The sequence below is a fragment of the Dermochelys coriacea genome, chromosome 9 (assembly GCF_009764565.3).
Source record: "Dermochelys coriacea isolate rDerCor1 chromosome 9, rDerCor1.pri.v4, whole genome shotgun sequence".
NCBI lineage: Eukaryota > Metazoa > Chordata > Testudines > Dermochelyidae > Dermochelys > Dermochelys coriacea.
The window spans coordinates 59,482,766-59,509,878 of record NC_050076.1 but is presented as its reverse complement, the minus strand read 5'-3'; the positions used below and the strand labels follow the sequence as shown (position 1 = coordinate 59,509,878).

Here is a 27,113-nt window from a genome sequence, read left to right as displayed (position 1 = left end):
GGCTTCGGTAAAGCCCCCAGGTAACTCAGTTGGATGTTTGGCACCACCTGCTGTTGCGTTGGGTGATAACAGGGCATGGAGAGGCTGGCTGGTAGCAGAGCAGTGTGAGAGGCCAACCCAGATGAATTGTTAGGGCGCACAGTGGTTCCAACAGTTCCCAGACTGCACCCTGGGGGTAACAACACGTCACATCTAAGTGTAGCTAAGTAGCTGGGTATGACCAAAATTAGGGCATTGGGTTAAATAAAAAGTGAAGAGTATGTGCACAGAGTACATGATCTGCAACATTTACAAATTTGGCCTCTCAAACAAATAGATACTGCTGACTTGTGACTGAATCTAAACATGGTAACCGTCAAATACCAGAAGCAAGATTTTAAAATGTTCTGTTCAATAACAAGGGGAATAACTAAAGGAGACACTCATCAGGGAGTGTTGGCTGATTTTAGTTTGTTTTTTCACAACTTAGAAAGATAACCAATTTTTTTTTCTACCACTGAAATGCTGCCACCTCTGGAGTAGTGGGTGATAACTGTACTCCACAAACACCACAATAGAACAAGGGTTAAAAAGAAGACATAATGAAAAACATGGACTGAGTTCACACACTGATGTGATTGTACGTGCTGGAATTTGGATAAGCTAGACCACAACTGGAAACGGCTTCAATTGACATCTCATGTGAAATATAGCACACCACCATGATGCTGGGACATGGGTCAGGGGAACAGCGTCCTCAGTTTTCTTTGGAGTCTCCTGTGCAGGAACATACTCAGCGCAAGCCATTTAGTTGGTGACATCCAGTGAAACCACAAAACCTGGGACCATATGGCAACAATTGCAAGCTTTCAACAATGAGACACAGTTATGCCATGAACTGGAGGGATGCAATCTCTTTAATACCAGCTGAGTTATTTACATTTGATAAACATACACCACTGCTCAAAAGAGATAGCTGGTAGCCCGCAGTGCTTGTGCGCACCCTCTTGGGGGCCATATGAAATTAGGGCCCAGAGCCAAGGGAGGACAAAATTCTACATCTAGCAGTACTGTTACACTTTTCTGAAGGGGGATGACGGAAAAGACTTACGCAGCTTAGTCACAATCTACTGTCCCAATGGAGTGGAAAAGAAAGGAAAAGCTGGAGAAGCCATCTCATGACTCTAGGAGAAACGTCTTCTCCCCTTTTCTGGTGCAATACTGATCCCAGCAGAGCAGGTCTCTTACAGCAACAGTTTACTCTGAGCCCAAATGGTTTCAGCCCCATGGCTGGCAGTGTGCAGGTCAAAGGCCAATGCTTCCTTTGCCCTGAAGGAGCAATTGTGCATGAAGGACTGGAGGTGGTGCTACCAGGCTGGGCGCCCTGCCTTTGGCGCTAACTGCTTTAAAGCAGAAACACGCCACATGTAACCCCTTTCCCTTCTGCAATTAGTGGGGGAAGTACAAAACCCATTCACTTGGACTCAGCTCAGCTGGGCTGCAGGTAACCAGTGACTCTGTTGTTCATGGACAGTTAAGTTAGGCAGTGAATGAGAAAGCAGAGCATCCCAGCTGCACAGCAAGCAAGTTTACACATTCATGGGAGTTTTGAACATTGCTCTTCAGCAGGCACCATGCTGGAAGATTATTCCCTAAATAACCCTTTAGTACCCACGGTCCAGCCTGCCCCTTCTCCCTGTCCCTTTCCTTTGTCTTTAAGAGGCAAACATAACAGAGAAAGAAAATAACTGAAAATAAAAAGTAGTGGTCTCACAATGGCAGCCCACCTAATCTGGGCACATGCTACCACCTCCCCCAGCAAGGTCATGAGCCTTCCATTCAGAATCCATGAGAACTCTGAGGTTCCTACTGAAAGAAGCTGGCAGGGGATACTCACTCGCTCTTCTCCCATCATCGTCTGCCGGAAGATGAGAAAATTCCAGTTGAAAACATGAGCTCGAGCAGTAGCACCTGGCCACTGACTGGAGGAGAATGAGCACTTGGTCCTGGCTGGGTTAGCCTGCCCACGCTGCTCCAAAAAGGAGCTTGGATTGTGTGGGAGGGAGCATTACTGTTCTGATCCATTACTGTTCTGATCCAAACAGGCACCGATGCCCATTGCTAGCTTTTGGGAAAAGGATTGTCTCCGTGTTCCTGCCATGAGGGGGTCCTAGGAATTCAGCGTTATGATTTTCCAGGGCAAACCCAGCCGCCAAAAGTCTTCTCCAGGTATCGAGCCATAGCCAGTGTCAGATGGTCATTGTGCAGGCCTGCCACCACCTGAATTCCCAAAGGAAGTCCCTCACTGCTCAAGCCCAGTGGGCACTGGGTGACAGGCAAGCCCAGGACATTGAAAACAGCTGAAAGAAAGAGAAGGGCAGATCAGAATAGACACAAAGTGCTCCATCCTTGGTCCTCACCCAAGTCACTTGCTGTGGCCTCTGGAGAGTTCACAGGGTAAGCAGTGAGTTTGACCCAGTACAGACTGCAAAGACAGTTCGAAAATATTTAAATCAAGATGGATGTTTTTTCTAGAAGATCTGATTTAATTCCAGTTTGAACTAATGTAGGGAAGTTCTCTATACTGTGTTACACAGCAGGTCAGAATGATGATCACAATGGTCCCTTCTGGCCTTAGAATCTAGGAATCTGCCCATTTTAATGATAAATCTGCATATTGGAGCCTCCAACTAGCAGTGGATCTACAAGTGCCACTAAACTGTTTGTCTCACAAGGTCAAACTACTGCATCACATGAGATGACAACAGTCGCGCAACATCACCACAGTGCATCAAAAGATCATGACCTCGAGAGGCCTTTTTCATGATGATGTTCTATACAGTGTCATGTTATTCCAAAACCACACTGCATCATAGTGCACCACTGAGACAAAGGGACTCAAGACTTGAGAAAGCCATGCAAAGCATATCAATGGGGCAAATCCTGGAAATCTCAGGATGGGTGGCAACCCCTGGATGTTCACTAGAAAGGGGCACATGTGATACAGCTTTAACACCCATCCTGTAAAGAGGATGAAGGTGATCAGTTAGGTTCCCTGATATGAGGATTCCCATGCTATTGCAATCACACTTCAGTCAAATGGCCATCACCAATAGGAGGCCCAAAAATACCACATGGATTTAAAGTGTGGTTGTAGACACTGTCCATCACTTACAGGGTGGTGAGAAGCACCTGTCATAGGCTACAACTCCATTAGCATGGTAACTGCCCCAAATTAAAACGTCCTGTAGGGTCATCCACACTGCTATCTCCACCCATGTCAACCTGGATATAGTGTTGTGTTCAGATAGCACTTACATGGCTCCTTTGACACAGAAGCAAGAACTCAAGAGTTCATCCCAAACATAAGTGGGTTTCTGCTCCCACTCTTCTAAAAGTTTACTCTTCAATTAATGGGCAGATGCAAGGGAAATGCTCCTGCAGAGCATCTGCATAAGTCTCCTGATGCGTAACCAGAAAAATCACATCTCAGAATGAACACTGCAGTAGCACTACTGTAGCCCCTAGAGGTTCTGAGCAGGCCCAAAGCAGCACACAAAGGAGTAAAATGAAAACAGACCTGCTCCAGAGAGCTCCCCATCTAGGATTATGGGCCAAGAGACCACCAACACAACCACTGCTTGGAAGCAACTGCTTTGCAGCACAAGTGAGAGGCGCAGCGCATCCCGCTAGAGGCTATGATTGCCATCTCTCACATTCTCCAGGGTGAGACAGCATATGGCTAGACTGCTCTCTCGAACCTGTGAATACATTTCCCCAATTTTTAAAAGGAAAGATTCTCATGAGACCCACCCCACATTTTGATATGCTTTCACTACTGGGAACAGGCCTTTTGAAATAGTGCTACGCTATCCGATTACTTCTGGCACAGCTGAGATTGCCAGCTTGTCTCCCATCACTCAAGGGCTGCTCACCTGTATACGCGAAGTTGAAAGGCATCCCCAAGGGAGAGTAGTGCTTAGGTGCCACTATGGGGTGGGAAGGGTACAAAAGCATCCCATCAGTCCCCAGCAAGTTCATCATCTCAGTCCGCAGGCTGTGTCCCATGCTCACCAGCTTGGCATTCCCACCAGGGTTGAGTTTCATCAGCTTCTCTGTCAGCGCCAGGGCTATAGAGCAAAAGCAAACATATATGCGGTATTCCAGAGAGGCAAACAAGAGACAGCATATCACACAGTGTAGTCTCTTTTACAAAGCACCGTGGGAAAATATCCCCTTCTTAGCGAGACTAGACATGGGAGCATGGGAATTGCTCCAGGAGCAGGTGGGAGGAGACTGTTTCCCTCCTGGCTTGCATATGGCTAGAGCAAGTGCTGCCCATACATGCAGGATGATTGCATGCGACATTCCTCTCCACATTGACCAAAGAAGCTGGGAAGATTAATATTAACTCTTTGATGTCTAAGAACCACATTTGTTACATGTAATAGCAAAGAATTCAAGGTTGAAGGGGTTCAAACAGCTCTATGTAAGGCACCTGAAGAGTTTGTTTGTTTTAAAGAGAAACATTCTAAGTTGGAGTCAGAAAGAAAATACTCCTGTCTTCTCACAGTGTCATCAGGAGCATGTCATCCCCTGCCCATTGAGATGTGTTCCCAGAAGCATGGACTGACTCAGATGAGAAACTAGAACCACCAGATCTTTTCGTTGTACAATTTCTAGAAGGTTATTGATATATTCTTCCCTGTGCTTCCCACAAAATCTGCCAGTATGAGACTACACCCTACAATACACTGTCCAATGTTTTATCTGATATAGTTTTAAATGACTCAAGCAACGAGGTTTCTGCCATTTCCCTCAGGAGATTATTCCATAGCCAGATAACCTCATGACCTCAGCATTCAGAAGTTTTTCCTAATATGCCACTTACATTTTCCTTTGCAAAGAATCACCCTAAATAATTTCTCTTCATCTTTGGCATATGCATACTTCTAATAATATACAGCAAGTGTCTGCAGAGATTTGAAATAATTTTACCTGCCTTGAGCCCAGAGAAAACCCAAACCAAAACTGGAACGAAGAGGGAACATTCCAGTAAAAAGCTCAAGGGCCAGAAAACAGAACTCCCACCTAACTCTATACCATAGCTCCCAATATTTTCTATTCAGTCATATGCCACAAACATACATATATTTTACCCCCTTCAAGTGCTACATCACTTCTAACACTGTATATGCTATAATATGTGTACAATCACTCATGCCCTGTTAAATGCAGCAATCTTTTGGGTGGAATGTGGCAACTGTGTATAACAGCACATAGCTATTGTTTAGGATAGGATGTGAAGAATACCTTTTCCAACTGGAAGAGCTGGGTAGGAATTTAAGGAGGCAGAATGTATTTACCCAAGTTGGAATCTGACCAAACACTGGCCAAACTATCATAATCTTACAAAGAGAGCTTGTTTCATAGCCACAGGCTGTAAATTAGGATTATAAACAACTGCAGATTCATTTTAACTTGGATTTATTTATGTTTTAAAACAGAAAGCCCCATTAAATGAGATGGCTTGACTTTACCAATGGCTGGGATGGTGTGCAAAGACATCCCCAGGAACCATTTCATCAGCTCCCACAGCGGCCATACAGGCTTCCCATGATCCCCAAGCAGGTCTGTGAACAGCTGTGCTTCCTGCAATTAACACACACATCACATCAATGCTGGCAGGGGGTTGTAGTTAATATGCAGTGAGTGGCAGGATAAGAGAAAGCTCTGAACCCCTCATTACCAGCAGCATGATCACAGTCACCAGATTATCTGCATTCTCTGCTGAGCAGGGTGAGGAGACCACATACTGCACCAAAAGTGACCAATCCCCATCCATAGCTGAACAGAAAAGTATTGTTAAATACAAGACTCACATGGGGCATTGGCAGGTTTCCCACGCACTGCTAAACCAACTGACGGGCCCACCACATCCGGGAGAAAGGAGGAACTGAGGAGGTATATTTTCAGCTGGCAGGGAGATTTTATACTGGTTGTGGGGAAATCCTCATCAGCAAGGAGGGTGCTCAACCACTGGCACTGTCTACTTCTGATGCTGTACCCCGGATGATGCAATAAGAGGGGCAGAAGTAAATATTTTTTATGGATGTTCACTGTTTTTACATGAATGTTAGTGCTTTTCTCTTTGGATCTGGAGAAGAGGAAGATTGATGGAATGGGGACATGGCAGGGCTGCTTGGGATTGTATCTTTCAGGGAGATGAGCCTTTTTGCTATTTGCATATGTAGCCCATTAAGTATGCTATGGGATGTTGACATGAAATACTGTTGTACAGTGCTTGGAGCTCAGGACAAACACCAAGAAGATTCAGAAGTAATAAAATAAAATGAGTGAGAGAGAAGAGGGACACCAGCAATTTAAGCAAACCACAGAGCAGGTAGGTATTATAATACAAAAGCTGTATAACACAGACCTGCCAATGAAAATTAACACTAACTTGCAGCACTGTTGACCACTATATGCTGGCTAGTACATACATCATCCACACCATATATACACATGAGTATGCATTAAGCACAAATAGCATTAAGAACAAATATCATAGCAGTTATATAACCTAACTTGGTTTATACCTATACTATAATCCTGTTCACTTACGGTAAGTATCCCATAACACCTTGCATTACCTGACATAAACCTTAGCTTAGGTAGATAGGAAAGCTGTCAGGATCAGTATCTATGAGGATTTTACCATAGCAACTGATAGGGAGTTATTCTCATGGACAAGTACTGGAATGTGCCAAAGGAAGAGGACAACACATATGATTGTTCTACCCAGGTGCAAACCAAGAAGGTACTTTCACGGACCAGAACCTGGAATGCTAGTATCCAAAACAAAGATAACGAAAGGAACAGAACAAGTTAAGGAACTGCGACAAACTGGTGGGTTGAATTTTAGTGACATCTAAAGGAATATGCAACTTGTAAAATCATCCTATAGATACTAACCAGCATGTAACTCTGGGAGCAGACTTTCTGCGTAAGGTGACTGTAACAACGCTGCACGGGTATGCTCCTGGAGACCAGCATCACATAAAACCCTTTTCCTGTACTGTATTATTATTGGCTCACAGCAATAAACCTGACTGACATTGGTTATTTGGTCTCAAGTATAATTCATATTATGCAAAGTGTGTCAAGCAATTGACTATAGAATTTATCAACAGCATCTTTAGTTTCAGTCCTGCCCATCTCCACTTCCAAGCAGTGTTAATGCACCTCAGTCCTGACCTGCATCACCCCGCTGCTGCTGACAGCGAAAAGAGTGAAAAGAAAGCAAACTAGTGAATTACAAAACCATCTGCTTAGCTGAGTCTGTAAGGACTTGCACAGAAAAGGCCACAGCAAGAATGCTAAAAGGGATTCCTCACCTGCTAGATCACTGGATTTACAGTCACCTCACAAGCGGCTGACAAGTGAATAATGCTTAAAGTTACAGGAAGATAGAGGTAGAAGTGGGGAGCGAGACAGTAGAAGGAGAGGGGAGACATGCAGCTGGGTCCAAAACCTATCCAGCATGTACATGTCCCCCTCTCTGTCTACTGACAAATGACAGGTTTCAGAGTAGCAGCCGTGTTAGTTTGTATTCGCAAAAAAAGAAAAAGGAGTACTTGTGGCACCTTAGAGACTAACAAATTTATTTGAGCATAAGCTTTCGTGAGCTTTCGGTGCATCCATGAGCTGTAGCTCACGAAAGCTTATGCTCAAATAAATTTGTTAGTCTCTAAGGTGCCACAAGTACTCCTTTTCTTTTTTGACAAATGACCTCCTCTCTGCTGCAGTATGCTTGTGTCCTGGTCAGAATTGGACGCACCTGCCCATCACTGTCCCGGGAAGACATCATAGCAGACCAGATCTGGAAAGCATACTTCATCTTGTGGATTGTTACATGCTGAACTTGGATCCCAAACCGAGTCTCCAGGTGCTCCACCACCTTATGGAAATACAAGGGGAAGAGCGTATCCATCATGTTATGTGATATTTCACTACTTTCAGAAGCAACGAGAAATTGGTGGGTCTGGATAAAGCTAAGGTAGCTAAGGCCAGTGGGCCAAACACAGCCCACAGAGTTGTCACACATGATGGGGACCCCCCCCATTTCTAGTATGTAGCTGGGTACTACAAGTCCAAGGCATGCAAGTCTCCATATTTCAAGGCCAACAGGTAGAGTCTGCTCCATTTTATGAAGATCAGATGTTCCCTAGAAAATTCCCATTGCAGCTGTCAACTGAACAAAGTCAGGGTACCAAAGCTAGCATCAAGGGGACCAGAATAGAACAGGACTTTTTTAAATATAGCATCTTTCATCATCAGGTACAGCGGTAGAACACTCTACTGAGCAAAGACTGTGAGAGCAAAAGGGGAAAGGCATTCTACACAGAGCTGTGGCCCATATCTACCCTTGGATTTTATAAACATTACATTTTTATGACTAGTATTATGGCTCTTTCTCTTCTAAAAAAAAAATCCCAAAGAATCTCCACAATATAAACAAGGAGACTTTTATGCAGGCAAAATATAATTATCCAAACTGGAATTTGGCAGGAACATTGAACAACCTATTCTTGTGTAAAGAACTCATGGCTCACTCTGCATGTATGACTTGTCCAAAAGCTAGACATTAGAACTGTTAGATCTTTAAGATTCCACATAAACTGGTACTAGAAATAAGTAAAAAGACCTTAGTTTAACATCTCATCTGAAGGACAGGACCTAAGCAGCAGTGTCCTAGCTCTGTGCTACTGGCTCACCATTAGGTCAGATCCCATCTCTTAATGATGTATGCAATAAGTGTCAAGTTTCCTGTATACAACTCTGACAATGCACTACAATCTCAATTTGTAATATGCCCTGGCTATTTCAGTCCTGCTCTCCTCTGTGCAGATATTGACAATGATACAAATTATTTGGTAGGTTTTATAATTTAATTAACTCCTGGGGGAAATCTGTGCCAAAAAATTAAAATTTCTGCACACAATATTTTAAAATTCCTCAAAATTCTGCATATTTTATTTGTCAAAATAACACAATATAATCATACCAGTATCAATTATTTTGGTAATTTATTTCAAAATACCTGTCAGCAAGTATGTCTGTAACAATACAGACCAAAAAAAAAATCTCAATTTTTTTGACAATTAGATTCCTTACTAGGCATATTAATGCAGAACTTTGAGTAATTCATTTAAATTACAATACAGAACTGTCAGAGAGTGTCGGGGTAACGGAAGAGCTGAGGGAGAGGGAAGGAGCCTGGTGTGAAACAGGAGGGTTGTTGGGTGTGGTTGGGAGAAGTATGGAATGGATTTTTTTTTCAGGGGGCAGGGGCAGGATTGTTAGAAAGTTGGGCAGCCTTCCACATGCAGACCCTGGCTGATCCCAAGCCTCTCCCAGTCTGTCAGGCACATCTGCCCCCGTCCCCACACCCCATATCCCGATGGGTCTCTGCAGTCCCCCATTCCCATTCAGCTCCTGGCTCAACGCTGTCACCCAACTAGCTCTTGAGCCCACGCCCCAGTCTGTCCCCCCGACTAGCCATTCTGAACTCTAGTCTGTGACCCCCCTAGCAGCCCCATATGCCCCACTCTGTCCTAACAGGCCAGGTGCTGTGATGAACTTGTACTCCTGGAGGAATTTTGTGCCACTGCGCGCACACAGAAATTTTTTTCTTCACAGAAAGTGCTGTAGTTCCTCCTTTTGCCCACCAGAGGCCACTGTGGCACCAGAACAGCCCACTGCATTCATACTGTTGGCTGTTCTGGTGCCACAGTTGCCTCTGGTGGGTGAAAGACCGAATTGCAGTATTTCTGGAGCAGAATGTATTTTCTGCAGAAAAAAAAATAAAATTCTGCTGGACACATGAATTCTGCACATGTGCAATGGTGCAGAATTCCTCCAGGAGTATATAATGTGAACAAACTTCCACTGGAGATTAGACAGTCAACCAAATTCATCTGGTTTATGACTTACATCATAGCTAAAACTGCTAGTTGGTCATGGAAATCACGGATTCCGTGACTTTCTGGGACCTCCCTGACTTCTGCAGTGACTGGTGCGGCTGGCTTGGGGGCCGCCTGAGCAGCTTGGACAGCCCCTGGACCAGCTGTACCAGCCACTGCTGGGGCAGTCTCGGGCCACTGCGCCACTGCCCCCACAGCAGCAGCAGGAATTTGGGTGTGGGAGGAGGTTCAGGGTTAGGGCAGGGGCACGGGAGAGGGTGAGGGCTCCGGGTAGCACTTACCTTGCGGGGCTCCCCGGGAGCGGCAACATGTCCCTCCCTCAGCTCCTAGGTTCCCGGCCAATGGGAGCTGTGGAGCCGGCGCTTGGGGCAGAGGCAGCGCGCGGAGCCCCCTGACTGCGCCTCCGCCTAGAAGCCAAGGGACATGTCGCCGATTCCGGGGAGGCACACAGAACAGGTAGGGAACCTGCCAGCCCCAACCCCTCCCCCAAGCACCAGTGGGGGTTCTGTGGCACACCACCCCCCCCCCGAGAACCCGTGATGCCCTCCCGCCAGAGCCCTCAAGATTTAGTCATGGGTAAAAGCCATGGACAGGTCATGGGCTGTGAATTTTGTTTACCACCCGTGACCGGTCCATGGCTTTTACTAAAAATACCTGTGACTAAAATGTAGCCTTAATCATAGCTAATCTCAGGCTTCCTACCAGCATGCTCTTGATTTAACTGATTAGCATCCCATTCAAAAGCACTAACATATAAGGGCCATGATAAACAAGAGATAGAACAGACATAAGTAGAGCAGGTCATCTCTTATCCAACTGACTCTCTGAACCTCTCCCTCCAGGTTTGTCTACCATGCTTCTCACCATGGTATTGAATGCCTGAATAACCAAGTCCCTCTTACCTTTCTCTGGGCCTGAAGAATTTCCCTGTCCACAGGGAACACGAAAACTGAACCCCCATCATGCTCCATGCAGTAGAATTTTACTTTCTCCAGTGACACCTTTTCATCCAGCTTCAGCCTGCAGTGGAAGGAACATTACCTGGGTCACAAGTCTCCATCTCCTGCTGTTCCCTAGATGGAAACACTGCTCACACACTTGCTAAAGTTCCTCAGGATGTTATACAATATCTGTCATGTTAGAAAGGAGACAGTTGCTACGGACATACAAATACATAGGTGTTGGCACTAAATATTTCTGGCTGCTTGCCTCAGTGTCACACAATCACTGGGTCAGCAGTTTCCACATTTCTTTTTTGTTTTAAGAAAATCTTCGCCTCCCAAGATGCCCCTTCATATTAGATCGCTCAACCAACAGCAAGCATTAGGAACAGCATTCAGCATGTGCATTGGACAGCCAGTGCGGACACAAAGCTGAACACAGACATGTAAAGGACCATGTGCAGCAATGAGCCGCTAAAGGGGCAGAAGCAGGGTAGAGGAACCTACAAGATTTCCCTGTTTTCACCACTAGTGCCTCTGCAGAAATAATTGTGGTCAGCTGGAAGTCTGTGCTTGTGTGCTGTCAAACTTTCAGTCTCTTCTCTTCCATACAGGATAGGGAGGCCTCAGGGAGCAAAAGCACAGACCCCCAACTGGCTAGTGTGCTTTTGTCTTCTGGAATTAAAGGACTACACCTGAATGTGCTGACGTAAGGGCAAGGGGAGGGATCCAAGAGCAGCCAGTAAGGGTCATGATGGCTGGGATGAGGTGGAGCGGCTGTAAGAATCTGGCCAGGAAGGAGGGAGAAGTAACCTATAAGATACTGTACAGTGACTTTGCATTTATTTTAAGCCATTTCCCACGTTCTGGGCCCTGTGAGGAGAGCTATTCAATCAGTATTTTTCACTCCCACCAAAACTCTGCAGTAGAGGACTCCCTGTGTGAAGCTTCAAATAGACAGAATGTATACCACTCACAAGGGGGAGGGATGACTGCCTGTGGGGAGTCAATGCCTATGGCACCTGCACACAGGAGATCCGATACAGAGACTAACCCCAGTGTCAGGTGCCAAGCTGGCACCGCTGCTGAAGAAGCAAATCTGTCGTGCAAGATGCTGCACATTTGTGTCCCTGAGTTTCCCTGTGAAGACTTAAAGATTTCTGCAACCTGAATTCTAAGATATCCTCTCTTGATAGACTAGTTTTGAGTCATCAACCAGGTTGGACCAGTTACTTAACATATGGCACATGAAAGGAGTAATCAGAATAATCAAATATTATGCCTTGCTGGCCAGAAAGTGAAGAATGGACTGAAGAATTTATGGATCTAAAGGTAGAAGAGGCCTGGGATTACTTTAAATCAAAACTGCAGAAGCTATCGGAAGCCTGTATCCCAAGAAAGGGGAAAAAATTCATAGGCAGGAGTTGTAAACCAAGCTGGATGAGCAAGCATCTTAGAGAGGTGATTAAGAAGAAGCAGAAAGCATACAGGGAGTGGAAGACGGGAGGGATTAGCAAGTAAAGCTACCTTATTGAGGTCAGAACATGTAGGGATAAAGTGAGACAGGCTAAAAGTCGAGTCGGACCTTGCAAAGGTAATTAAAACCAATAGTAAAAAGTTCTATAGCCATATAAATAAGAAGAAAACTAAGAAAGAAGTAGTGGGGCCGCTAAACACTGAGGATGGAGTGGAGGTTAAAGATAATCTAGGCATGGCCCAATATCTAAACAAATACTTTGCCTCAGTCTTTAATAAGCCTAAAAAGGATCTTAGGGATAATGGCAGGATGACAAATGGGAATGAGGATATGGAGGTAGATATTACCATATCTGAGGTAAAAGGGAAACTCAAACATCTTAATGGGACTAAATCGGGGGGCCCAGATAATCTTCATCCAAGAATATTAAAGGAATTGGCACCTGAAATTGCAAGCCCATTAGCAAGAATTTTTATTGAATCTGTAAACTCAGGAGTTGTACCGAACGATTGGAGAATTGCTAACATAGTTCCTATTTTTAAGAAAGGAAAAAAAAGTGATCCAGATAACTATAGGCCAGTTAGTTTGACATCTGTAGTATGCAAGGTCCTGGAAAAAATTTTGAAGGAGAAATTAGTTAAGGACATTGAAGTCAATGGTAAATGGGACAAAATACAACATGGTTTTACAAAAGGTAGATCGTGCCAAACCAACCTGATCTCCTTCTTTGAGAAATTAACAGATTTTTTTAGACACAGGAAAGGCAGTGGATCTAATTTACCTTGATTTCAGTAAGGCGTTTGATACCATGCCACATGGGGAATTATTAGTTAAATTGGAGAAGATGGGGATCAATATGAACATCAAAACGTGGATAAGGAATTGGTTAAAGGGAAGACTGCAACGGGTCCTACTGAAAGGCGAACTGTCAGGCTGGAGGGAGGTTACCAGTGGAGTTCCTCAGGGATCGGTTTTGGGATCAATCTTTTTATTACTGACCTTGGCACAAAAAGTTGGAGTGTGCTAATAAAGTTGGCAGATGATACAAAGCTGGGAGGTATTGCCAATTCGGAGAAGGATTGGGATATTATACAGGAGGATCTGGATGACCTTGTAAACTGGAGTAATAGTAATAGGATGAAATTTAATAGTGAGAAGTGTAAGGTTATGCATTTAGGGATTAATAACAAGAATTTTAGTTATAAGTTGGGGATGCATCAATTAGAAGTAATGGAAGAGGAGAAGGACCTTGGAGTATTGGTTGATCATAGGATGACTATGAGCTGCCAATGTGATATGGCTGTGAAAAAAGCTAATGCGGTTTTGCGATGCATCAGGAGAGGCATTTCCAGTAGGGATAAGGAGGTTTTAGTACTGTTATACAAGGCACTGGTGAGACCTCATCTGGAATACTGTGTGCAGTTCTGGTCTCCCATGTTTAAAAAGGATGAATTCAAACTGGAGCAGGTACAGAGAAGGGCTACTAGGATGATCCGAGGAATGGAAAACTTGTCTTATGAAAGGAGACTTAAGGAGCTTGGCTTGTTTAGCCTAACTAAAAGAAGGTTGAGGGGAGATATGATTGCTCTCTATAAATATATCAGAGGGATAAATACAGGAGAGGGAGAGGAATTATTTAAGCTCAGCACCAATGTGGACACAAGAACAAATGGGTATAAACTGGCCACCAGGAAGTTTAGACTTGAAATTAGACGAAGGTTTCTAACCATCAGAGGAGTGAAGTTTTGGAATAGCCTTCCAAGGGAAGCAGTGGGGGCAAAAGATCTATCTGGCTTTAAGATTCTACTCGATAAGTTTATGGAGGAGATGGTATGATGGGATAATGTGATTTTGGTAATTAATTGATCTTTAAATATTCAGGGTAAATAGGCCTAATCCCCTGAGATTGGACATTAGATGGATGGGATCTGAGTTACCCAGGAAAGAATTTTCTGTAATATCTGGCTGGTGAATCTTGCCCATATGCTCAGGGTTTAGCGGATCACCATATTTGGGGTCGGGAAGGAATTTTCCTCCAGGGCAGATTGGAGTGGCCCTGGAGGTTTTTCGCCTTCCTCTGTAGCATTGGTCACGGGTCTCTTGAGGGAGGATTCTCTGCTCCTTGAAGTCTTTAAACCACGATTTGAGGACTTCAATAGCTCAGACATAGGTGAGGTTTTTCGTAGGAGTGGGTGGGTGAGATTCTGTGGCCTGCGTTGTACAAGAGGTCGAACTAGATGATCAGAATGGTCACTTCTGACCTTAGTATCTATGAAAGTGGTTGAGATCAACGATGAGTTTCACAAAGTGATAACCTACTTTCTGATTCCAGGACCAGCCATGACCCTCAACATGGGCTCCAGGTCCTCAGCATAGCGACACATGGGACCCGTGCACAGGAACTCCGTTCGCACCCCCCGAGCATTGGGAAACTGACCATCATTGGGGACCACCCCTAGAAGCACAAAGGCACATGAGTTAGTCATTACATGGCAAAGTGCATCCTTGCAAACACAACTTCAGCCAAGGTGATTGTCACAGAGGAGCTGCCCTTTGGATTCCCCCATATGAGAGCGCCATTCACATGTTCATATGATTCACATGCCACTTGGGGGAAAAAAAGTGCTCAGGTGAAACAGACCAGAGCAGCATGCCGCTTGGCTGCCTACAGTCCAGCCACACTAGGTCATCCAGCCAGTAAGTTACATGGTAATGAGAGGCTCACAGAATAATGACAGGCTGCAGCTACAAGAACACCCAGCCATTTTGTTGCTGAGTCAGAAACACTGATTCTGTCAGTGTCCTATTGCAAGGACTTGGTATCTAGTGTGTCAGGTCTGATGTCACCACACTTTCCCTGAGTTTAACTCATAAGAACTGCCACACTGGGTCAGACCAATGGTCCGTTTAGCTCAGTATCCTGTCTTCCTACAGTGGCCAATGCCAGATACATCAGAGCAAATGAACAGAACAGGGCAAACATCGAGTGATCCAACCCCTGTTGTCCAGTCTCAGCTTCTGGTTCCTAAAATAAAGGAGACAAGGTCAGCTTCTCTAACTTCTCAGGCCAAATTCATCTCTGGTGTAACTCCACTAGCTTCCAGGGACTTACACTGGGGAGAAATTTGATTTCCAGCATCCAGCAATAAGCTAGTACTGAAAATCCTCTCTCAAAGATACACATATGTCACAAGGGGGCACACAGAACACCTCCCCCCACACACCCACACTGATGCCTGTGGTTACTCTGCCAGTGGGAAAACATCCAATGTCATGTCTGACTCGGGGGGAGAGAAGATGCAAATTGTCAATCCTGGACACTTGGTACCTGTGGTAGGTTTATGTCCAAAGATTCCATTGAAAAAAGCAGGCATACGAATGCTGCCACCGATATCTGAGCCCACCCCGATTACGGAACAGGCAGCTCCCAGGACGCAGCCCTCACCACCTGCATGAAAACAAAAACCAGAGACTTATCACTTTTCCCTATGTCCACTGCATAATGTGGCAGCCAGCTAGCCTGTGACAGAACAAAGGAGCTCTGCTTGCTCTCCCTGCAGAAAGTCACAGAGTTTAAGACCACAAGGGACCATTTGATCTGGCTTCCTGCTTATCACAGGCTGCTAACTTTGACCCAGAAATCTCCATGCTGAGCCCTATTACTTTTCTTATTTCAGTCCTCAGGAGACTAAAGTGCTGGTGCCACAGGCAAAGACCAGGAGAGACCAAGGTGCCACCAATGCCCAAGGCCCATGTGAGGGCAAGGAATTGATTAGGTGAGATACTCTCAGATGAGCCTAGCAAGTGATCCACACCTCATGCTGCAGCAGCAGGATAAACCTCCCATGGTCCCTGCCAATCTGACCTGGGGGAAAATTTCTCCATGACCCCAAATCTGCTGATCAATATGACCCTGAGCATTTGGGCAAGACGCTCCGACCAGGCATCTAAAAAAGCCGATTCTCTAAACTTTACGGCACTGTCCCACTAGCATGGCACCAACGAGCCGCTACAGAGGCAGAAGCAATATAGGAGAACCTGCAGCTTTCCCCCCCTCCAAACACACACACCCCTGTTCCACCCTGGTGCCTGGGCAAAAATAATTGGTCAGTTGACCGTCTGTGCTTGTGTGCTGCCAGACTTTCACCCTCTTCTCCTCCATGAAGCATAGAGAGTCCACCCAGTCCAGGTGGTCCATTTCAAACAAGTACTCCTTTTCTTCTTTCAACCTAGGAAGAATCTCTGATGCTTCAGAAGGGGAAAAAAAACCCAAACAAAACTAGAATGTACCAACTGCACATTGGAGGAAAAAGTCCCTCCTGATCCATAAAGGCAACTGGCTGAAGCCCTGAAGCTTGAGACTGGATTATAGTTATTTAAATGCAAAACTGTGAGTGTTATGAGTATGCTGAGGGCAATGCAGGCAATCCTGTTCTCCTCAGGAAGAAGGGAATTAACATGGAGACCCAGATTACCAAGCCAGAAGGGACCACAACTGTCCACCACAAATCCCATGAACCTAGCTGCAGAACATCTCCCAGCAGCTGAATTAAAGCATATCTTTTAGAAAGACAGCTAATATTGTTTTAAAGACTCCAAGCACTGAGGAGTCCACCACTCCCACCAATCAGCTGTTCTAACAACCCTCACTGGTATAGGAAACTGCGTCCTATTTCAAGGTTGAATTGGTTTAATTTCATCTTCCAGATGCTGGGTCTTGTTATGCCTTTGTCAGTGTGGTTGAAAAGTCCCCCATTCTCAGACTTCTTTTCCATGTGTAAGTACCTATGCACAGTGAGCAAGCCACCCCACTAACTTGTCTTTGGGAAGCAGAATAGACTGAGTATCTTAAGCCTCATATGGTAAAGTTTGTTTTCCAGCCCCTGGATCACCTTTTGTGCCCTCCTTTGAACTCTCTCCAGTATTTCCACAGCCTTCTTGCAGTTAGGATCCTAGAACACTGTTCTATTCTATTCTAGCAGCAGTCTTACCAATGCTGCGTACAGAGGCAAGATCTTTACTTCTACGTCATGTTTGCCTTTTTATACATCTCTAGATCACTTTGGTCCTTTCTGCACAGCACTGCATGGAGAGCTCATGTTGAGGTGATTATCTACGATGACCCCTAAGTCATTCCCTGAGTCACTACTTCCAAGACAGTCTCCCATCCTGTAGATGTAACTTGCATTCTTGGTAGCCAGATGTATTATGGTGCATGTGGCTGTTCTGCATCCCCATCTTCTCCCATAAGTCAGCCACACATTCATCCTTGGCTCCACCACTCTGACAAGCCTTACGTGTGATTTTTCTGCCCCAGCCTCACCTCCAAAAGAGCCCTGAAGACGAGGATTTCTGGGGTTATCATTACCGTTGTTTACATATATTACAGCAGTGCGTATCTGCCCCAACCGAGGACAGGCTCTATTGTGCTAGGCGCTGTACATACACAGAGTAAGAGACACTGCTTCTGCTCATAACAGCTTCTCCTTCTCTCTTCCACTCAGTGACTTTCTCTTCACTCTTTGCCGACATCTCCTTCCTGCCAGCCAGCACTCCCCCATCTTCCATCTTAATTCACTGCCCTCAAAACTAGACACTAGCTGATCCTGATTTCATGCCCTAAGCTGTTGAAGGCTAGAAATTCTTTCTGTTGAGGCAGCATGTTTTTCCCCCAGAGACATGAGGAGTTCCCCTGAAAGACATTGCATCACTCAACACAACCCCTCTGGTCACTTCTGAATGGCACTGATCACGCTCCAAATACAGTCTTGTCTACACCTGCTCAGCCAGAATGAGGGGGGCCTGAGTGTGGGCCAGAGGAGTGAAAGATAATAAGGTGATCTCTCAGGACTCTGCTAGAACCTTTCTGGCAGTGATAACCAACCATCCGAGTGGGGAGCAATCGCACACAGATGGAACAGGAGCCTCCAGCTACACACGCACAAGGGTACCAGTAGGAGAAGAGCAGCTTCTTGCCCATGTGATTTGCCCAATTTGTGTAAATATGTCAGAACTACTCAGTGATGTCAGCATGAAGCTACTCCAGCAAGGAAGCCCTGAAGTGACGCTAGATAAGAAGCAGAGGAGATATCCGTCATCGTTCAGTGCAACAGCACCTGTATCTCCCCTCAGTTGTGCAGAAGGGGACACACTCTCAGGCTTTCAGCTCCCTGTTTCCTTACATAACCCTTAATTTGAGTTGAAACATCAGCACAGGTCATGTCCCCTTTTTTCTGAACTCCCTGAAACCTTCTCCTACACACTGCAGGGGTCAGCTCAAACCTTTGCAACAAAACTTGCTTACAACGATCATAATCTCTATAGTCCTTCCTTCCCATAAGAGTAAAAGTGTCCAAGGCCTTGTCCTGGACAGCAGAGGAGCCAGGTGCCATGTCCGCCTTCCCCACCTTATTCAATTCACACCCCTTTTCAAAAGGATGTAGGATCCACATCACCACACTCCCTATGTCGAGCAAGTAATTTGGAGACTACACCACCAATGGGGACAGGTAACTGGGGACTAGCTTCACCTACTGGATTATGGTTCTGCTGGAGCAGTTTCTCCAACTCGATCTGATATTGGTGCTCCCTGACCTCTTCTCTCACCTCATGCTGACACTGCTTCTCCCTCTTTTCTCTCTCACACTGACGCTGCTGCTACCAGTCTGCAAGCTGCTGGTTTCCAGACACACTCAATCCCTCTCTAGCTGGAGCTTGCCTGGCTCCAGATGTTGGGCTGTCCACCATTCCTGTTGCAGTGGTGTTCTTGGTCTGGATGGAACACAGTTGCTGTATCTGTCAGTCTCATCCCTGCTTCTCTCCAAGGTGTTGGCTCCAAGACTCTCCCTATCTGCTAGGCCCTCCGCCAGCAGGCTGGAGGTTCTCTTTGAACTTGGCATCATTTCTTGACTGGTCATGAGAATAGAGCAAATCAGATATAGGTGAGAGGTTTTTCGCAGGAGTGGGTGGGTGAGATTTTGTGGCCTGCATTGTGCAGGAGGTCAGACTAGATGATCAGAATGGTCCCTTCTGACCTTAGTATCTATGAAAACTCACTAAGAGTTTGTTTTGTCTTCAGGCTGATCTCCCTTTCTCTTCATCGCTGAATCAGCCGATTTGTCTACAGCTGTTGACAATTCATTTTCCCATCTCTCTTTTCACTATTCCTTTTCCCTAAAAGACTTTTTTCCCTCTCTGTGCTTTTCCTTCTATAGAACTTGCTTTTACTGAACTTAAGCAAGTCACACTGTTACAGTTTCCATCACTGCCACCACAGATGTCACGGGACAGGGCAAATGTCCCTGTATTTCCCCTCTGGGCTCGTGAGGGCATCCATTCTCAAGCTTTCAGCTCCCTAGAAGTTGCACGTCTCCACTGAAGAGAGGCATCTCCCTCCCTCCTGACTGGGGCATCCAGGGTGAACAGTTCCCTGTCTCCACTGTGTATTTCCCAGCACAGTCAACCTAAAAAAAACCTGCTTGCTTTCTCTTCAGAGACTGATAACTGAGGTACTACTAAAGATGTAAGTTAGGACACAGCCCTTCCTATGCAAATCTACTTTATTCTTAAGGCAAAAAGCATTACAGAGAAAACATTACAATCAATAAAAGAACCTTCAGGCCTACTAATAAGCTTACCAGTGACCACCCCACCCTCTGGGTTTCTTTGTGGTTACAAGTTCACCAGAGCTTCAGCACAGAGCAAGCACACATTCTTATGAGGCCTCAAAAGAACAGGTCCTTCCAATCCTCCCTTAAGGGTCCTGGCCATTTGTTGATCAGGCAGAAGGCCCTGAGTCATTTAAAAATCAGGCTTTTATACAGAAATCTTTTCTTTGTCTGTTCATCTCTGCAGAATCCAGTTTGAACCACTATACAGGGAGTCCTCGGACTTACAACACAATTTGTTTCTCAGAATTGCGTTGCAAGTCGAAACCGCTTTTCCCAAAGGAATCAATAGTATAAAGGGGGATTAGTTCCTGAACCAAGGGTTGATACACTATTTTCACCACAATAACGCAGGTTTTTGTACTAAATGAATTATAGATGACTAATGTATTTATTTGGTAAACAGCATTCAAATAAATGTATAAAATCACATATGCTTTGACTTTCCAGAACTTTTTGAAGGGCTCTTGGCTGGGGGCTTCTCTGAAGTCTGGGCTGCAGGTTTCTCTGGAATCTTAAAGAAAGTGTCTCAGGAAGTTTGGACAGATGTTCTCCTCGTCTCCTTGTAAATTTCTCTGTAGCAGCTGTACATGTTGGATATGTCCCTATTCACAGACGAACTGCGTTCAATGATGGGAGACAGGCCATGCAGACAGCCAGGGAGGCAGGCAGCTGCTCAGAATGCTGGCAACATACTTTGCAGAACCAGGCTTGCTTTTTACAGAATTGTTTGTAAATAACTTTGTGGTCATATTATAATGAATGGAGCTGGAAGGAGGTCCTTGCAGTCGCTTGTCTGATTGGCTTCCCCGGCCAGGGTAGCTTGTTGCCGGGTAGCCTTGCTGCTTGTTTTTGTTTGGCTCCTAGCCCCAGGCTCAGCCAATCGGAAAGCCTGAATAGTGAAACTGGGATTGGCTGAGGCTCAGCATGTGAGGTGTGCTGTTCTCCATGCTGGCTTTCATCATAGGAGTGAAACAGACTGAAAGTGAAAAGCTTTGTAAGTGGTGTCCAACATAAGTCCGGCATCGTAAATCCAAGGACTCCCTGTATGCATATCCCCCCCCCCCCAGGGGCGGGGGTGTTCTTCAAGGGCTGATGCCAAAGGAAGTTCATTAGCATACCCTCTCCCTACTAGGGAAGGTACATATAATGCCACACACCACATACACGGTTGCATTTTTAATACAATATACTTGAAAGTTATTAACCCTAATTCAATATGGTTTAACTTAATTCAATAAACTTATCTTATACCCTGAACAAACATTATGGAATTTACAGAATATCATCAGCCCGTCACAATGCCCAACAGCCAAAATGTTCTCCTTTGAATTCCCATTGTATCAGATTGCCCACATGCTATATGACAGCTATGCGTGTGGCTAACCAGTTAACCATCTGCAGAGCTTTTAAAGTACAAAGTGATCAACAAGAGGAATTTGGCAAACTCATCTGTGCACTGCAGTATTGGCTTCCTGCCAGGAGGCACTGGCTCACCTGAGCTGCCACCCACGATCCTTTGTAGGTCATATGGGTTGTTCGTTCTGCCGTAGACATTGTTGCTAGATTCATACCACATGCACAGCTCACTGCAATTGGTCACACCCAGTGGAATTGCACCAGCTTGCTTTAACCGCGACACCACCAGAGCATCTGACGTGGAGATCAAGTTGCAACGGCTAACCAGGCCAGAGGTATTGGGCATCCCTATGGTGACAAGATAAAAACCAGATATAGTGGGTCAGAGATGCAATAACAATCCCCTTGAGATTACAAACTATGCCAGTGCGAGATCCTATGGATGAGTGATCATTCCATATGCTGCCAAGATCCAGAAGGAGGTCTCATCCTCAAGAAATAACAAATGCCTCATCCTGCTTCCATCCCCAACAGACCAATAATGATTTCTAGGCAAGATCACCAATTCCCCAAACCCAGAGAGAGCATGCCTGGTACTCCCAAATCCCGTAACAGTGATGCTTGGATCTACATCCTCCCACCCCAGGCAGAGGAAACCTTTCAAAAATCCGACCTTGGCGGTCCACTGGGAATAAAACTGCTATGCAATTTGTGTCATAATCCTGATGCAATTGGGAGAGCATATAGAAGTACATCTCCTTCCTATGAAGGGCTTATCAGCAATAAGATAACCTTTCAGAACACTATCAGGACACCAGATAGTAACCTTCAGGGAATGTCTTTGCTACTTATTTTGATTAGTAAAAGGGCACCTAACCCTGAGCTCTTACATTTCAAACAAAACAACTATAAAAATATGTAAAGATCAGAATGAAAAACAAAATCTAACTAATCGGCAGCCTACAGAATGTAAACAACAAGACAGCTAAGCACACTTTTAACAAAAATATGCCACTCCCGCACCATAACATTGCGCTTCTATCCAGTGAAGAAACTAGTTAATAATCCGCCAGACAATCTGCACTTCAAAGGGGTTCTGATCTCCTTACATATAATTGGGGTGCTCTGCGCACTTCCAGGTTCCACGCATGGAAGGAGAGCAGAATGGCCTGGAAGACATCTACTGTAGGCACACTGGAAAGGATAAATGCAGTAACTCTTAGAAAAGCAAGTGAGCTCATTTGTGAAGTTCAGCTACATCGGTATTTTACAGTTATTTACAGAACACCTGTAAAACCAAAGTGCCGGGCAAGGGATACTATCCACTGATCTCAAGTATTTTTAATGTGCCCATCTAGTATTAAAAAGAAACAAAGTAAGAGACCAATGATCAACAGCAATGACACAGACCTGACCTGAGCAGCCAATGACTAGCAAATGAGAAATTAGGCTACAACCTCAATGCAGCTGAGCAGGAGGTATTGAGATGGCACTGAAAGCGATGGAAAAAGAGGAAATGAAGTGTGTTCCAGGACGTGGTCCATGGAAGCTCATGATAGGAGAGAGAAAGCAAATATTTAGGGAGCAATGACTTAACTTCAATGGATTAGTTAACATTCCCACACAAAGAAAAGGAGTACTTGTGGCACCTTAGAGACTAACGAATTTATTTGAGCATAAGCTTTCGTGAGCTATAGCTCACTTCATCAGATGCAGACAAGTACTCCTTTTCTTTTTGCAAATACAGACTAACACGGCTGCTACTCTGATTCCCACACAATGAGTCTAATACAGTGCGATGCAAAAGGGAGAGAAAAGAGACTGACAGGAAGAAGTTGTCTGAAGTGCTGTTGAAGCCATACGGGTCCTAGGATATCAGAGAGACAAGGAGGGTGAGGTATTCTCTCTTAGCCCTGGTCTACACTAGACGTTGAGGTCGAATTTAGCAGTGTTAAATCGATTTAACCCTGCACCTGTCCACATGACGAAGCCCTTTTTTTCCCCCGACTTAAAGGGCTCTTAAAATCGATTTCCTTACTCCACCCCCCGACAAGGGGATTAGCGCTGAAATCGGTTTTGCTGGGTCGAATTTGGGGTACTGTGGACGCAATTACATGGTATTGGCCTCTGGGAGCTATCCCAGAGTGCTCCATTGTGACCGCTCTGGACAGTGCTCTGAACTCAGATGCACTGACCAGGTAGACAGGAAAAGGCCCGTGAACTTTTGAATTTCAATTTCCTGTTTGGCCAGTGTGGCAAGCTGCAGGTGAACATGCAGAGCTCATCAGCAGAGGTGACCATGATAGAGTCCCAGAATCGCAAAAGAGCTCCAGCATGGACCAAATGGGAGGTACGGGATCTGATCGCTGTCTGGGGAGAGGAATCCATGCTATCAGAACTACGTTCCAGTTTTCAAAATGCCAAAACATTTGTCAAAATCTCCCAGGGCATGAAGGACAGAGGCCATAACAGTAACCCGAAGCAGTGCCGCGTGAAACTTAAGGAGCTGAGGCAAGCCTACCAGAAAACCAGAGAGGTGAACGGCTGCTCCGGGTCAGAGCCCCAAACATGCCGCTTCTATGATGAGCTGCATGCCATTTTAGGGGGTTCAGCCACCACTACCCCAGCCGTGTTGTTTGACTACTTCAATGGAGATGGAGGCAACACGGAAGCAGGTTTTGGGGACAAAGAAGACGATGATGATGAGGTTGTAGATAGCTCACAGCAAACAAATGGAGAAACCGGTTTTCCCGACAGCCAGAAACTGTTTCTCACCCTGGACCTGGAGCCTGTACCCAGTGAACCCACCCAAGGCTGCCTCCCAGACCCGCCAGGCGAAGAAGGGACCTCTGGTGAGTGTACCTTTTAAAATACTATACAAGGTTTAAAAGCAAGCATGTTTAATGATTAATTTGCCCTGGCATTCGTGGCTCTCCTGGATATACTCCCAAAGCCTTTGCAAAAGGTTTCTAGGGAGGGCAGCCTTATTCCATCCACCATGGTAGGACACTTTACCACTCCATGCCAGTAGCACATACTCAGGAATCACTGTAGAACGAAGCATTGCAGCGTATGTTTGCTGGCGTTCAAACAACATCCGTTCTTTATCTCTCTGTGTTATCCTCAGGAGAGTGATATCATTCATGGTCACCTAGTTGAAATAGGGTGCTTTTCTTAAGGGGACATTCAGAGGTGCCCGTTCCTGCTGGGCTGTTTGCCTATGGCTGAACAGAAATGTTCCCCGCTGTTCGCCACGTGGTGGGGGGAGGCAAAATGCGACCTTGTAACGAAAGCACATGTGCTATGTATGTAATGTTAACAGCAAGGTTTACCGTGAAAGAGTGTACCCATTGTTCTATAAAATGTGTCTTTTTAAATACCACTGTCCCTTTTTTTTTTTCCTCCACCAGCTGCATGTGTTTCAAGGATCACAGGATCTTCTCCTTCCCAGAGGCTAGCGAAGATTAGAAGGCGAAAAAAAACACACTCATGATGAAATGTTCTCTGAGCTCATGCTGTCTTCCCACGCTGACAGAGCACAGACGAATGTGTGGAGGCAGACAATGTCAGAGTGCAGGAAAGCACAAAATGACCAGGAGGAGAGGTGGTGGGCTGAAGAGAGGGCTGAAGCTGAAAGGTGGCGGCAGCATGATGAGAGGAGGCAGGATTCAATGCTGAGGCTGCTGGAGGATCAAACTAATATGCTCCAGCGTATGATTGAGCTGCAGGAAAGGCAGCAGGAGCACAGACCGCCGCTACAGCCCCTGTGTAACCAACCGCCCTCCTCCCCAAGTTCCATAGCCTCCTCACCCAGACGCCTAAGAACGCGGTGGGGGGGCCTCCAGCCACTCCACCCCAGAGGACTGCCCAAGTAACAGAAGGCTGGCATTCAGTAAGTTTTAAACTTTTAAAGTGCCGTGTAGCCTTGTCCTTCCCTCCTCCACCACCCCTTCTGGGCTACCTTGTTAATTATCCCCCTATTTGTGTGATGAATTAATAAAGAATGCATGAATGTGAAGCAACAATGACTTTATTGCCTCTGCAAACAGTGATCTAAGGGAGGTGGGGAGGGTGGTTAGTTTACAGAGAAGTAGAGTGAACCAAGGGGGGGGGGGTTCATCAAGGAGAAACAAACAGAACTTTCACACCGTAGCCTGGCCAGTCATGAAACTGGTTTTCAAAGCTTCTCTGATGCGCACCGCACCCTCCTGTGCTCTTCTAACTGCCCTGGTGTCTGGCTGTGCGTAATCAGCGGCCAGGGGATTTGCCTCAACCTCCCACCCTGCCATAAATGTCTCCCCCTTACTCTCACAGATATTGTGGAGCGCACAGCAAGCAGTAATAACAATGGAAATATTGGTTTCGCTAGGTCTAAGCGAGTCAGTAAACTGCGCCAGTGCGCTCTTAAATGTCCAAATGCACATTCTACCACCATTCTGCACTTGCTCAGCCTATAGTTGAACAGCTCCTGACTACTGTCCAGGCTGCCTATGTATGGCTTCATGAGCCATGACATTAAGGGGTAGGCTGGGTCCCCAAGGATAACTATAGGCATTTCAACATTCCCAATGGTTATTTTCTGGTCTGGGAAGAAAGTCCCTTCTTGCAGCTTTTGAAACAGAGTTCCTGAATATGCGAGTGTCATGTACCTTTCCCGGCCATCCCACATTGATGTTGGTGAAACGTCCCTTGTGATCCATCAGTGCTTGCAGCACTATTGAAAAGTACCCCTTGCGGTTTATGTACTCGCTGGCTTGGTGCTCCGGTGCCAAGATAGGGATATGGGTACTTTCTATCACCCAATCACAGTTAAGGAATGCCATTGCAGCAAAGCCATCCACTATGACCTACACATTTCCCAGACTCACTACCCTTGATATCAGCAGATCTTTGATTGCGTTAGCTACTTGCATCACAGAAGCCCCTACAGTAGATTTGCCCACTCCAAATTGATTCCCGACTGACTGGTTAGCTGTTTGGCGTTGCAAACTTCCACAGGGCTATTTCCACTCGCTTCTCAACTGCGAGGGCTGCTCTCATCTTGGTATTCTTGCACCTCAGGGCAGGGGAAAGCAAGTCAAAGTTCCATGAAAGTGCCCTTACGCATGCAAAAGTTTCGCAGCCACTGGGAATCGTCCCAGACCTGCAACACTATGCGGTCCCACCAGTCTGTGCTTGTTTCCCAGGCCCAGAATCGGCGTTCCACCGCATGAGCCTGCCCCATTAGCACCATGATGCCCACATTGCCAGGGCCCGTGCTTTGAGAGAAGTCTGTGTCCATGTCCTCATCACTCTCGTAACCATGCTGACGTTGCCTACTCGCCCGGTTTCGCTTTGCCAGGTTCTGGTGCTGCATATACTGCTGGATAATGCGTGTGGTGTTTAATGTGCTCCTAATTGCCAAAGTGATCTGAGCGGGCTCCATGCTTGCTGTGGTATGCCGTCTGCACAGAAAAAAGGCGCAGAACGATTGTCTGCTGTTGCCCTGATGGGGGGAGGGGCGACTGACGACATGGTTTACAGGGTTGGCTTACAGGGAATTAAAATCAACCAAGGGGGTGGCTTTGCGAGAAACTGAATGGCCGCCTCAAGGATAGAACTCAAAACCGGGTGTAGCAGGCTGTTGATTTCACAGAGGGAGGGAGGGAGGAGAAAATGAATACAAAACAAATCTGGTCTATTTCTTGTTTTGAGCCACTTCATC

At 45.8% G+C, this 27,113-nt stretch overlaps 1 protein-coding gene across 4 annotated transcripts in view; it reads right to left on the bottom strand.

Annotated features, from left to right (window-relative positions):
* Positions 1-496: 496 nt before the first annotated feature.
* FAAH2 (fatty acid amide hydrolase 2) overlaps positions 497-27,113 on the bottom strand; it is a 38,774-nt gene continuing 12,157 nt past the window's right edge. Inside the window, exons 4-12 of one of the 4 annotated variants that reach the window (XR_005294974.2) lie at positions 21,548-21,757; positions 15,712-15,831; positions 14,703-14,838; positions 10,868-10,985; positions 7,820-7,939; positions 5,520-5,631; positions 3,915-4,109; positions 3,560-3,740; positions 2,208-2,339 (exon numbers count right to left, since the gene is read on the bottom strand). Coding sequence is in view for 3 of the 4 variants with exons in the window: in XM_038417017.2 (XP_038272945.1) it covers positions 2,164-2,339; positions 3,915-4,109; positions 5,520-5,631; positions 7,820-7,939; positions 10,868-10,985; positions 14,703-14,838; positions 15,712-15,831; positions 21,548-21,757 (1,187 nt within the window). In the remaining variant the exon portion in view is untranslated. Of the gene's footprint in view, positions 2,340-3,559; positions 3,741-3,914; positions 4,110-5,519; positions 5,632-7,819; positions 7,940-10,867; positions 10,986-14,702; positions 14,839-15,711; positions 15,832-21,547; positions 21,758-27,113 lie in introns of all 4 variants that reach the window. The other 3 variants (XM_038417017.2, XM_043493001.1, XM_038417018.2) reach the window with 3 other exon arrangements.